The sequence below is a fragment of the Misgurnus anguillicaudatus genome, unplaced genomic scaffold (assembly GCF_027580225.2).
Source record: "Misgurnus anguillicaudatus unplaced genomic scaffold, ASM2758022v2 HiC_scaffold_31, whole genome shotgun sequence".
Lineage (NCBI taxonomy): Eukaryota > Metazoa > Chordata > Actinopteri > Cypriniformes > Cobitidae > Misgurnus > Misgurnus anguillicaudatus.
This window is the reverse complement of record NW_027395281.1, coordinates 4,921,176-4,934,784: the sequence shown is the minus strand read 5'-3', so window position 1 is coordinate 4,934,784 and position 13,609 is coordinate 4,921,176. Positions and strand designations below refer to the sequence as shown.

At 38.6% G+C, this 13,609-nt stretch overlaps 1 protein-coding gene across 1 annotated transcript; it reads left to right on the top strand.

Annotated features, from left to right (window-relative positions):
* The first annotated feature begins 1,161 nt into the window (after positions 1–1,161).
* On the top strand, positions 1,162–12,867 carry LOC129453200 (myosin heavy chain, fast skeletal muscle). The gene is made up of 41 exons (XM_055217324.2): positions 1,162–1,241; positions 2,092–2,139; positions 2,462–2,671; positions 2,776–2,919; positions 2,988–3,144; positions 3,372–3,399; positions 3,496–3,607; positions 3,694–3,786; positions 3,877–3,940; positions 4,030–4,128; positions 4,212–4,315; positions 5,079–5,217; positions 5,314–5,432; positions 5,527–5,676; positions 5,767–5,937; positions 6,011–6,317; positions 6,414–6,487; positions 6,572–6,659; positions 6,733–6,850; positions 6,942–7,065; positions 7,166–7,302; positions 7,394–7,649; positions 7,732–7,974; positions 8,058–8,234; positions 8,327–8,472; positions 8,544–8,634; positions 8,723–9,112; positions 9,190–9,316; positions 9,388–9,506; positions 9,597–9,793; positions 9,879–10,062; positions 10,157–10,322; positions 10,401–10,525; positions 10,616–10,924; positions 11,015–11,218; positions 11,312–11,437; positions 11,568–11,738; positions 12,035–12,139; positions 12,222–12,317; positions 12,421–12,552; positions 12,762–12,867. The coding sequence occupies exons 3-41, from the start codon at positions 2,471–2,473 to the stop codon at positions 12,780–12,782; spliced, it is 5,814 nt and encodes a 1,937-aa protein (XP_055073299.2). The 5' UTR covers positions 1,162–1,241; positions 2,092–2,139; positions 2,462–2,470; the 3' UTR covers positions 12,783–12,867.
* The last annotated feature ends 742 nt before the right edge of the window (positions 12,868–13,609 follow it).

The following is a 13,609-nucleotide window of genomic DNA, read 5'->3' as shown; positions in this document are numbered from 1 at the left end:
CTAGGTTTTTCAAACCACGGGGAGTCAGCTGACATTGGCTTAACTTAGCCCCATTTTCTATATGTTTCATTATTAGCCTACTATGCTCGCTAGTACAGTTTAATCTTACCCAATTGGTTGCTATTTTAGCTTATAACAAGCTGTTGATCCGGAGATCTGAGCCTGTTTAAAAGACAAAGCTCTGTGTTGCTCGCTCCAGGCAACAACTCAAAGCATCAAACTGGAGATACATACTTATTTATATGACTATATTTGTGTTTTAATGAAACACTTACAACATTAGAAATGAATGATTAGCCAAGAGGCTAATAACAAAACAGATTTTATGTACACATTGTGCTGCTGTTATCTCAAAAATAGGTCATATGTCTCTCTTCATTTTAACAATCCGTGATTTCTACCATTTTTATTCTGTAGAAATGTTCAGCATCTTGGTACACAACATTTGTTTACAAAAACGCACACACACAGACACGCACACGAACAAAACACGTTTGATGAACACACGTTACGTGATGAGGGTGATATGTTATGTATTTACTTGAACCCTATCAGAACATCTCCTGGCAGATCCCAGCGACTTATCATCAGGAAACTATGTGACCCATTATGAACCTGACACCATAGACATTTAGACGAAAGAGTTGGAGAGAAAAAAGATCTTAATATAAAACAGAGAACTATAAATACTCATTTATTTGATGTGTTGAATCAGCTGTTTGTGTGCCCTTGTGGTTTGGTGTAGTCTCTAGTCTATTGTGTAAGAGTTCATGTTAGATTGTGACCATTAGAATGAACACAATATTTTCATTCAAGATCAAATAAATGTTTAAAATAATCTTCATAATGTTTGTTTTGACTCAGAGATACCTGTATATCTTAAAAAACTGCAAATATTTGTTTAGGTAAAACTTATCAATGAACCATAACTAATAACATAAACAATTTTTGATTTAAACATTCAAATAATTGTCTACGATTCACATACAATTCTTGTGAATATTTATAAAAGTAATTAAATATCACCATTTATTGTGTCTTACATATAAAGACTTATGAAGATGGAAATAAATGATGCCCATAACCAATACCGATCTATAAATGGCAAAGTGTTGCAACCCTTTAGAGTGAATTAACATGACCAAATAGAGCTGATGGCTTCTGCTGTGTACACAGGAGCATCTCTATAAAAGAAAGAAGTTTTCCCCACTTCAACAAGACCTCACACAGACCCATCCACGGTAAGATCATTTACTATAACTTTATCTGCTATAGGTTAGATTGATTGTACCATTTCATACAATACAATTATATACCATACCATACTATACTATACTGAATTATGCTATAATAGACTAAACTGTGCTATTCTGTACCATACTACATTATACTGAGCTATAGTATACTGCACATTATATTATTACTGCACAGTAATATTCTATCATATACTACATTATACTGAGCTATGATATACTGCACATTATATTATTACTGCACAGTAATATTCTATCATATACTACATTATACTGAGCTATGATATACTGCACATTATATTATTACTGCACAGTAATATTTTATCATATACTACATTATACTGAGCTATAGTATACTGCACATTATATTATTACTGCACAGTAATATTCTATCATATACTACACTATACTCAGCTATAGTATACTGCACATTATATTATTACTGCACAGTAATATTCTATCATCTACTACCATACACTGAGCTATAGTATACTGCACAGTATATACTATAATATACTACATTACACTAAGCTATGCTATACTAATTTTACACTATACTTCAGTATATTAAATTATAGTATATTTAGTATATTAGGCCATACTACACTGTACTTGACTATATTCTGTACTATACTGCAGTGTACTATATACAATACTGGACTGGATTATGCTATAATATACTATTGCTGTGCTATACTATATCACACTACACTAAACTGAGCTACACTATACTATACTGTACTGCACAATACTATACTAAAAAGATGTGACTATACATAGATGTGACTGTAATGTGTAAAAATAACAGATATTTGAAAGCTATCTTCTATATGTTTAGTAAACAAGACCCTGAACATCATTTCTCTGAACTGAGGTTTTGAAAAAGGTAAAACAAAAATTTCTGTTTGTATGATTTATTGAATAAACATGCTCGTAGATTTCAGACTGAGTAGAAACCCTGTCACTGATTTAATGTGATTCAGAAATCAAACATCTAAACACAACTGACTGAATGCTCCTGTAAACATCCCTACACTACAAATCCTGACCATTAGAGCTTTTATACACTAAAAATGTCTGTAATGTAATATAAACATGGCTACTTGTCCTTGACCTGGACATCAACTTTAAAATATGGAAACAGTCATGAATTAAATGGAACTGAAACACAAAGAAATGCTCAATGTAAGTTTCGCTGATTTTTAAAGAGCAGAATCATGGGAGACGGTGAGATGGAGTGTTTTGGCCCGGCGGCCATTTACCTCCGCAAACCAGAGAGAGAGAGGATCGAGGCCCAGAACGCCCCATTTGATGCCAAATCAGCCTTCTATGTATCTGATCCAGATGAGATGTTCTTGAAGAGTACTCTTGTTAGTAGAGAGGGTGGCAAAGCTACCGTCAAAACTCATAGTGGAAAGGTATGTTCAAAACTATAAACTGTGATGTTGAGAAACTTTTTATTGTTATTAATATCTCGAGTCATGTCTAACTCATCCTGATAACTGTTGTTGTTTATTATCAGACTGTAACTGTCAAAGAAGATCAAATCTTTCCCATGAATCCACCCAAGTATGACAAAATTGAGGACATGGCCATGATGACCCACCTCAATGAAGCCACTGTGCTGTATAATCTCAAAGAGCGTTACGCAGCATGGATGATCTATGTAAGTCTAACAACATCACTTTTAATACCTGCGATGAGGTTGATGTTGAACACACGTCTCTGTTTCAGACCTACTCTGGTTTGTTCTGCGCCACCGTCAACCCATACAAATGGCTGCCGGTGTACGATGCAATTGTTGTGTCCGGTTACAGGGGCAAGAAAAGAGTTGAAGCCCCTCCCCACATCTTCTCCATCTCTGACAACGCCTACCAGAACATGCTCACCGGTCAGACACTCTTTATAAAGTTTTTAAATAAATAACTAAAGATGTTTTTCAAGTGAACACGAAACTAAATCTCACCAGTTTTTTCACTTCCTTATTACATCATCCCAGTCTGTGTATGGTTTATAAGTGCACATTAATTCTAAATATTACATGCCGTAACTTGTAACATTTCATCATAATGTAATAACATACTCTGTTACTAAACAACTTTTAACACGTTTTCTCAGATCGTGAGAACCAGTCTATCCTAATTACGTGAGTTGATTTATAATAGATGACAACAATTTCTATTCAATTCTACTATTGTATTTCTAATGTAAAGTGTCTTACATTTACGTTTTCACACTACAGCGGAGAATCCGGCGCAGGAAAGACCGTCAACACCAAACGTGTCATCCAGTACTTTGCGACAATCGCTGTGGCTGGACCAAAGAAGACAGAACCTGTTGCGGGAAAAATGCAGGTTAGCAAACTCACAATACTGTAAAAATAAATAAAGTTTAGTAACACAACTGTTCTACATAATGAAATTGCTCGTTTACGCCACAGGGATCGCTGGAGGATCAAATCATTGCAGCCAACCCCCTGCTGGAAGCTTATGGTAATGCCAAGACTATAAGGAACGACAACTCGTCTCGTTTTGTAAGTTAGAGTCTGATGAAATGCATTATCATTTGTGTTATACCTTTCCAAGATGGCAGACATTCAAATGTGTCCTATATAATGTTTCAGGGTAAATTCATCAGGATTCACTTTGGGACAACTGGGAAACTGGCATCAGCTGATATTGAAACTTGTGAGTAGCACCGTTTTAAACCCAAAACATGTTTTATTGTTAAATAAGCATGAATATTAGTCATCTGAAGCCAATGTTCTCCTGTAAAGATCTGCTGGAAAAGTCAAGAGTAACATTCCAGCTGTCTGCTGAGAGGAGCTTCCACATCTTCTACCAGCTCATGACTGGACACAAACCAGAACTGATTGGTGAGAAATCTACATTAGTGTGTGATTCATAAAAGCTAATGTCTAAGAGCAGTGTTAATATAATGTACATACATTCTTTACAGAGGCGCTGCTCATCACTACCAATCCTTTTGACTATCCGATGATCAGCCAGGGTGAAATCACTGTCAAGAGTATTGATGATGTGGAAGAGTTCATTGCCACAGATGTACGTGGTGGACAACAACAACATTATTATTCATTTGCATGAGTAAAAATTCTGCTACTGCATTTACATTTTAAATTTAGGCTTACAAAGATTAGGAAACAATAAAAGCGATGTATCATAGGGAGGCTATATACAAAACGTGCTTATGACAAGATACAAGTTTTCACTGTTTCAAAACAATACCTGTTGAGAGAAAAGAAAGAGTTAGTTTAGGTATTGAAGAAACGTCTCTCCTTGTGAAAGACATGATAAGCCTGGAAAGACTGGCCGGCGCATGTTCTTGGAGGTTGACGCACTGAATCCCTTACACGAACCAAAGTCTCGCCCCCGACCAGTGGGCTTAACACCACAGATTGATACCCATGAGCGTCATCAAAATTCGGTTGAGTAAAAGAGTAAGGGGAGATGGGGACGAAACTGCATCAGCCATCTCCCTGTCTGGGCTTCATACTTCTTGCTTACTCAATGCCCTCCTCCTCAGAGACCTTATTATGCAATACTTATCTTTTTAATCTTTACTCTGTGTTTGGAAATGAATAGCCCGATTTGGGGTTTTATTAGTCTTGTTTAAGAGTTTTGGTCTTGTATTGTGGATTGTATTTAAACAAAGTAGAGTTAGAGTTATGGCCTTGTTTAGTGGACTATATTTTTATTTTTTAAATGAAAAGGGAGAAAAGAAAGAAATACGGTTAGTATTTATGTCAAGTACTGCATTAGATGATGTAGTATAAAAACACCTCACTTGTTTCCAAAAAAAAAACAGACTGCAATCGACATTCTGGGCTTCACTGCTGAGGAGAAAATAAGCATCTTCAAGCTGACAGGTGCTGTGATGCATCATGGAAGCATGAAGTTCAAGCAGAAGCAGAGAGAGGAGCAGGCTGAACCTGATGGCAATGAGGGTAAGAGATTAACTATTTTAACAAAGAAGATACTCGTATCACCATACAAACATTCATTTATTGACCATTATTTTAAAAAACTCTGCTTATATATAGAGGCTGATAAAATCGCCTACCTCATGGGCCTGAACTCTGCAGACCTGCTGAAAGCTATGTGTTACCCCAGAGTGAAGGTCGGAAATGAGTATGTGACCAAAGGCCAAACTGTACCACAGGTGATGATGAGTAACACAATCAATGTCTATTGAAAAGACTAAATTTAAAATCATCTTAGATCAAATTCATGACCTTTGTACACTTTTTTTACAGGTAAGTAACACAGTCAACGCTCTGTGCAAATCAGTTTATGAGAAAATGTTTGCATGGATGGTCGTCCGTATCAATGAGATGTTGGACACAAAGCAGTCCAGACAGTTCTACATTGGTGTGCTAGACATCGCTGGATTTGAGATCTTTGATGTAAGCATCGGTTACTTTTCTACGTTTCTAAGAATAAAAAAACAAATGTAAAGATATAAGAGTGAGAATTTGCTTGTGTTGAAATGTCAGTACAACAGCATGGAGCAGCTCTGCATCAACTTCACCAACGAGAAACTGCAACAGTTTTTTAATCATCACATGTTTGTGCTGGAGCAAGAGGAGTACAAGAAAGAAGGCATTGAATGGGCGTTCATTGACTTTGGAATGGACTTAGCTGCCTGCATTGAGCTTATTGAGAAGGTAAAAATAGAGACTTGACAAAACAATGTTTATATTATGTACTTGTGCTTAAGCTTGAGTATTTCTCCACCAGCCAATGGGCATCTTCTCCATCCTTGAAGAGGAGTGCATGTTTCCCAAAGCCACAGACGGAAGCTTCAAAAACAAGCTGTATGATCAGCATCTTGGCAAATGTGCAGCTTTTCAGAAGCCCAAACCTGCCAAAGGCAAGGCAGAGGCTCACTTCTCTCTGGTGCACTACGCCGGCACTGTTGACTACAACGTTACTGGCTGGTTAGACAAGAACAAGGATCCACTGAATGACTCTGTTGTGCAACTCTATCAGAAGTCATCAGTCAAACTGCTTTCCCTCCTGTATGCTGTACATGGAGGTGCTGAAGGTAAGAATGACAGAACAAGTGATGACAATACAATAGTTATAAGATTAATTATAATGTTATATATTTATTAACTTGTACCGCCTGCACACAAAACAGCTGAAGCTGCTGGAAAGAAAGCAGGCAAGAAGAAGGGTGGTGGTTCATTCCAGACTGTGTCTGCACTGTTTAGGGTACGTTTTGCTCAACAGCAGGTGAAATAATGTATTTCAAGTTAGATTACTGTCCAAGTCAACACAACAATATTGATTCTACAGGAGAACTTGGGCAAGCTGATGACAAACCTGAGGAGCACTCACCCTCACTTTGTGCGCTGCCTGATTCCCAACGAGTCCAAGACTCCAGGTAAAAACTCCTGAGTCAAAGGTGCAATGATTGTTTAAGTTACTTAGAGAACTCATGGTCATCTCTGTTTTAGGTCTGATGGAGAACTTCCTGGTTATCCATCAGCTGAGATGTAATGGTGTGCTGGAGGGTATCAGAATCTGCAGAAAGGGTTTCCCCAGCAGAATCCTCTACGGTGACTTCAAGCAGAGGTATTCTGTTTAAGCAATCAAAGTTTAACATTAATATTACTACAAATACAGTCAAGACCTATCATTAATGTTTCAAAACACTTGATTTCAGATACAAAGTATTGAATGCTAGTGTCATCCCTGAAGGACATTTTATTGACAACAAAAAAGCTTCAGAGAAACTCTTGGCCTCTATTGATATTGACCAAACTCAGTATAAATTTGGACACACCAAGGTATGTGATAGAAGTTTATTTGAAATCTTGAAATAATTTTTGGTAGACAGAGGCAACAGGTTTACTACCAGTTAAAATAAATCATATGGTGGGATTGCAGGTGTTCTTTAAAGCTGGTCTGCTGGGTACCCTTGAAGAGATGAGAGATGATAAACTAGCAGCGCTGGTAACCATGACTCAGGCCCTTTGTCGTGGATATGTCATGAGGAAGGTGTTTGTCAAGATGATGGAAAGGAGGTACAATGCACTTACAAAACTGTCTGAGGAACAAATGAAATTAAATAAAATGGCTTCAAATGGTGATTATAACTGATTATATTTTACACAGAGAATCCATTTTTACCATCCAATACAACATCCGCTCATTCATGAATGTGAAACACTGGCCATGGATGAAGCTTTACTTTAAGATCAAACCTCTTCTGAAGACTGCAGAGACAGAGAAAGAAATGGCATCCATGAAGGAGAACTATGAGAAAATGAAGGAGGATCTATCGAAAGCACTAGCGAAAAAGAAAGAGCTTGAGGAGAAAATGGTGTCACTCATGCAGGAGAAAAACGATCTTCAACTGCAAGTAGCATCTGTGAGTGTTGCAGTGCTTATAGTCACATTTAAATATGTCAATAGCTTCAAGAAATTAACCTTGTCCCCATTGCAATATATAGGAAGCTGATAGTCTCAATGATGCTGAGGAGAGATGTGAAGGTCTTATCAAAAGTAAGATCCAGTTCGAGGCCAAACTCAAAGAGACAACCGAGAGACTGGAGGATGAGGAGGAGATCAATGCTGAACTGACTGCAAAGAAGAGGAAACTGGAAGATGAATGCTCTGAACTGAAGAAAGATATCGATGACCTAGAGCTCACCTTGGCTAAAGTGGAAAAAGAGAAACATGCAACAGAAAATAAGGTTCACATTTAATCACATCTTCTTAACACGGCTCATATATTTATACTTGAGAAGAAAAAAGGTGAACAATGCTTTGCATTTAGGTGAAAAACCTGACTGAGGAGATGACTTCTCAGGATGAGACCATTGCCAAGCTGACCAAAGAGAAGAAAGCCCTCCAAGAGGCACACCAGCAAACCCTTGATGACCTTCAGGCAGAGGAAGACAAAGTCAACTCTCTGACTAAAGCAAAGGCAAAACTTGAGCAGCAAGTGGATGATGTAAGATGTTAAACATGATAATTAGACCATAAATAACTGAAAAAAATCTGTCTCAATGAAGGAGATTCTAATGTAGTGACTTTTGTGAACAGCTCGAGGGTTCACTGGAGCAAGAGAAGAAACTCCGTATGGATCTCGAGAGAGCCAAGAGAAAGCTTGAGGGCGATCTGAAATTGGCCCAGGAATCACTAATGGACCTGGAGAATGACAAACAACAATCAGATGAAAAGATCAAAAAGTGAGTAGAAGACAAAATTTGCAAATGTAAACAAATATACATTATACAAAACCTTCATTTTCTTGAAACAGGAAGGACTTTGAGATAAGTCAACTGATAAGCAGGATTGAAGATGAACAGTCTTTGGGAGCACAGCTTCAGAAGAAGATCAAAGAACTTCAGGTAATGTCATTCATATGTTAAACTAAAGTACATAACTGGGGAATTTACACTACCAGTATTACAAACTAAGTGGATATTTTAAAATCAGGCCCGTATTGAGGAGCTGGAAGAGGAAATTGAGGCTGAGCGAGCTGCTCGTGCTAAAGTGGAGAAGCAGAGAGCTGATCTCTCCAGGGAACTTGAAGAGATCAGCGAGAGGCTTGAGGAAGCTGGTGGTGCCACTTCTGCCCAGATTGAGATGAACAAGAAGCGTGAAGCAGAATTCATGAAGTTGCGTCGTGATCTGGAAGAGTCCACCTTGCAGCATGAGGCTACAGCGGCTGCTCTCCGAAAGAAGCAGGCAGACAGCGTGGCCGAGCTCGGAGAACAGATCGACAACCTTCAACGTGTCAAGCAAAAGCTGGAGAAGGAGAAGAGTGAGTACAAGATGGAGATTGATGACTTATCAAGCAACATGGAGGCTGTGGCCAAATCAAAGGTAATCACAACTGGATAGTCATTCATTGAAAATGTTCATAGAAACAAAACAAGGGTAAAACTTTTTTATTGTCTTAGGCTAACTTAGAGAAGATGTGCCGCACTCTTGAAGACCAACTGAGTGAAATCAAGTGCAAGAATGATGAAAATGTTCGCCAGCTCAATGACACGAGTGCCCAAAGAGCAAGACTTGCCACTGAGAATGGTTAGTGCATAACAAAATTTTTTTCTTAATAAACTGTTAAATAGAATTATTAACACAAAGGGGATGAACAGGTGAACTGGCTCGCCAGCTGGAGGAGAAAGAAGCTCTTGTTTCTCAGCTGACCCGAGGAAAACAGGCTTTCACTCAACAGATTGAGGAACTGAAGAGACATGTTGAAGAGGAACTTAAGGTAAATCATAACACATAGTGAAATGTATTTGCATTTAAAAAAAACACAAAAAGAACCAAAATTCTATTCTTCTAACATATTTGATTTTAGGCCAAGAACGCTCTGGCCCATGCTGTTCAGTCTGCCCGCCATGACTGTGATCTGCTTAGAGAGCAGTATGAAGAGGAACAAGAGGCAAAATGTGAACTTCAGCGTGGAATGTCTAAAGCCAACAGTGAGGTGGCTCAGTGGAGAGCCAAATATGAGACTGACGCAATCCAGCGCACTGAGGAGCTTGAGGATGCCAAGTATAAAAATGCACAACATTTAAGTAAATTATTGAGCAATTCATATCTGATAGACCAAGACATGATATCATTGAATTTTCCACAGGAAAAAGCTGGCCCAGCGTCTCCAGGATGCTGAAGAATCTATTGAGGCTGTGAACTCCAAGTGTGCTTCTCTGGAAAAGACCAAGCAGAGATTGCTGAGTGAAGTCGAGGACCTCATGATTGATGTGGAGAGAGCAAACTCATTGGCTGCCAACTTGGACAAAAAGCAAAGAAACTTTGACAAGGTAAGGAAAACATGACATTTAAAAATCTAAACTTCATGGGATTCATGAACTTTAATGATGAATTAAAATATCAATACATTTCTATCATTGTCAGGTCCTGGCAGATTGGAAACAGAAGTATGAGGAAGGTCAGGCTGAACTAGAAGGTGCTCAGAAAGAAGCTCGTTCCCTTAGCACTGAGCTCTTCAAGATGAAGAACTCTTATGAAGAAGCTCTTGATCACCTGGAGACTCTGAAGAGAGAGAACAAGAATTTACAACGTAAATGGCACTTTTATTTACACTTCAAAAAATAAGAATAGAAACTATAACTTTTATAACTGTATTTTGTACCTTTAGAGGAGATTTCTGAACTCACTGAGCAGCTTGGAGAGACGGGAAAGAGCATTCATGAGTTAGAGAAAGCCAAGAAGACCGTGGAGATTGAGAAATCAGAGATCCAGACTGCACTGGAGGAAGCTGAGGTAAAGCTACAGTAAAACAATGCAAGAATCTATTACTCACCCTTTCTCACTCTTCTAGTATGTTAATAAAACCTCACTACTGTTTATCAGGGCACTCTGGAACATGAAGAAACCAAGATTCTTCGTATTCAGCTTGAGCTGACCCAGATCAAGAGCGAGATTGACAGAAAGCTTGCTGAGAAAGATGAGGAGATTGAGCAGATCAAGAGGAACAGCCAACGAGTGATTGATTCCATGCAAAGCACTTTGGACTCTGAGGTCAGGAGCAGAAACGATGCCCTGAGAGTCAAGAAGAAGATGGAAGGAGATCTCAATGAGATGGAGGTCCAGCTCAGCCATGCAAACCGCCAGGCTGCTGAGGCCCAGAAACAGCTGAGGAACGTCCAAGGCCAGCTCAAGGTAACCTTCCTTCTGTAAAATGTCTTCACCATATGTTTATTTGTCTGAATTAAAATTAAAGCATGAATATTGACACGAAACCTGCTACAGGATGCCCAACTGCACCTTGATGAAGCCATCAGAGGACAGGAAGACATGAAGGAGCAGGCTGCCATGGTGGAGCGCAGGAATAACCTGATGCAAGCTGAGATTGAGGAGCTAAGAGTTGCACTGGAGCAAGCTGAGAGAGGCCGCAAAGTGGCCGAGCAGGAGCTTGTGGACGCCAGTGAGCGTGTGGGACTGCTGCACTCTCAGGTACAATAATTGTACAATAACACTAAACTTGAGAACAGCTGTTAGGGTTAGGTAACAGTGAGGTTTCTGACTGAAGCTGTTGATGTCTCACAGAATACAAGTCTTATTAACACCAAGAAGAAGCTTGAGACTGATCTAGTCCAGGTTCAAGGTGAGGTGGATGATGCGGTTCAGGAGGCCAGAAATGCAGAGGAGAAAGCCAAGAAAGCCATCACTGATGTGAGTGTTTGCTACAGTCTACTTTCAATGTGAAAATATTTGGGCATGTGCAAGGGCATGTGCAAGCATATCATTCCCAAATGCAGCTTTCAAGTGTCATTTGGATAATGATATTTGGGTCTCATTCCAGGCTGCCATGATGGCTGAGGAGCTGAAGAAGGAGCAGGACACCAGTGCTCACCTGGAGAGGATGAAGAAGAACATGGAGATTACGGTCAAAGACCTGCAGCACCGTCTGGATGAGGCTGAGAGTCTGGCCATGAAAGGTGGAAAGAAACAGCTCCAGAAACTGGAGGCCAGGGTAGGTTTGAATGTTCAGGTGCTCACGAGTCCTAATCATGGCAGTGATCATATGTGTTAAAACAAACAACTATTCACAGCCATGCTATAACACTGAGAAGAAAACTTTACTAACAAAATATGGTTAGCAACACAAACAAAACGAACCAAAAAGAGTTATACACAGTGACTAAAGATGTGAAGTGAAAAAAAATTGTGAGAAGATCTAGTAATGTTACACAATAAATTAGCACTTATGTTGCTTGTGCGGTCAATTAAAAAGAACAAAACTTACTGTATCATGCTTCTTTACTGAAGGTGCGTGAGCTGGAGTCTGAAGTCGAGTCTGAACAGAGACGTAGTGCTGAAGCTATTAAAGGAGTGCGCAAATATGAGAGGAGAGTGAAGGAACTCACATACCAGGTACTGATTTCTATACAGCAGTTACAACAGATGAGTCAATCCACAATGCTGGATAGTGATTTAAACTCTTTCACCTCTACAGACTGAAGAAGATAAGAAGAATGTGATGAGACTGCAAGATTTGGTGGACAAGCTGCAGATGAAAGTCAAGTCCTACAAGCGTCAAGCTGAGGAAGCTGTAAGTGGTGGTTTTGTGTCTGAAAATTGTGACATCATCTTAAAAGTTCATAAATCAAATGAGAAGATCCAAATTAACTAACCACATAAATCTAACTTTACAGGAGGAGCAGGCCAACACTCACCTGGTCAGGCACAGGAAGGTGCAACATGAGCTGGAGGAGGCTCAGGAACGTGCTGACATTTCTGAGTCCCAAGTCAATAAGCTGAGAGTCAAGAGCCGTGAGATTGGGAAGGTGAGCTCCACATGTTGCTACCTTAAACAAACTGCCAGCTGAAATAAACAGAATAAACACATACATGCATGCATGCATACAGTAGGGTTTTAAGTCTAAATATAAATCACAATCATTACTTTAGTAAAATGCACAATAGCACCAATGTTGTAAGATTTAGTAGCTCACTTTATATGGAATCCTTGACTGAAATGTACACATTTTTTTAGGGAAAAGAATCAGCAGAGTAAAAGCCAAAGCCTGGATCACAACAGAAAGTAAAGTAGTAATAAAATATTAACTACTTGCAACTAATAAAAAGATGTTGTGTTCTTACGATTGTGTTATTAATTTTTTTTATTGAAACAAATGAAATGAGACATTACAATTAACAAAAGAAAACAAGACAAAAAAAGAATAACAACAAAAACAAACTTAATGTGTTTGATAGAATATCAAAATCAAATCAAATTCAAATTACATTAAATAGTTATTATTTGTGTTACCATTCCTGTCACCATTGCATTGCCAACTTGACAATACTACATCTTTTTAGACAGAAAAGTTAATAAATAAAAGACATTTCTCAGGGGAAAGAGGGAGAAAAGGAGTAACAGGTATGTAGATAAAATAGGGTCCAAAAGGGAAAGAAACAAAAACAGATCCAGGGAGATTGTGTTGTTTCAGACTTGAAGGGAGGAAACAGCTAGATAGAACATGACTCCATTTCCATTGGATGGTAGGTCATAGGGAGACCCCTTCTAGAACTCTGTTACAAGACCAAGTCATGGCCTTTTCTTAATTCATAGACACTATCGCAGTGTTCACAAACATTTATCCTGGAGTATGTGCCTCAGTCAGCTATCATCTTGAAGCCATTTCATTCTTATTTGCCAGACCCAGTAGCTTCATTTGATAAGACAAAACATGTTAGGAGATAAAAAGAGAAATGGAGAGACTGTAAAGAAAAGAAGAGAAAGACTGACAAAGAATAGAAGAATAAATAAAAATCAATACTGACATAATCAAATATTTGATTGAACAAGTTCTAAGATCTTCATAGATGTAAGAGCTGTTA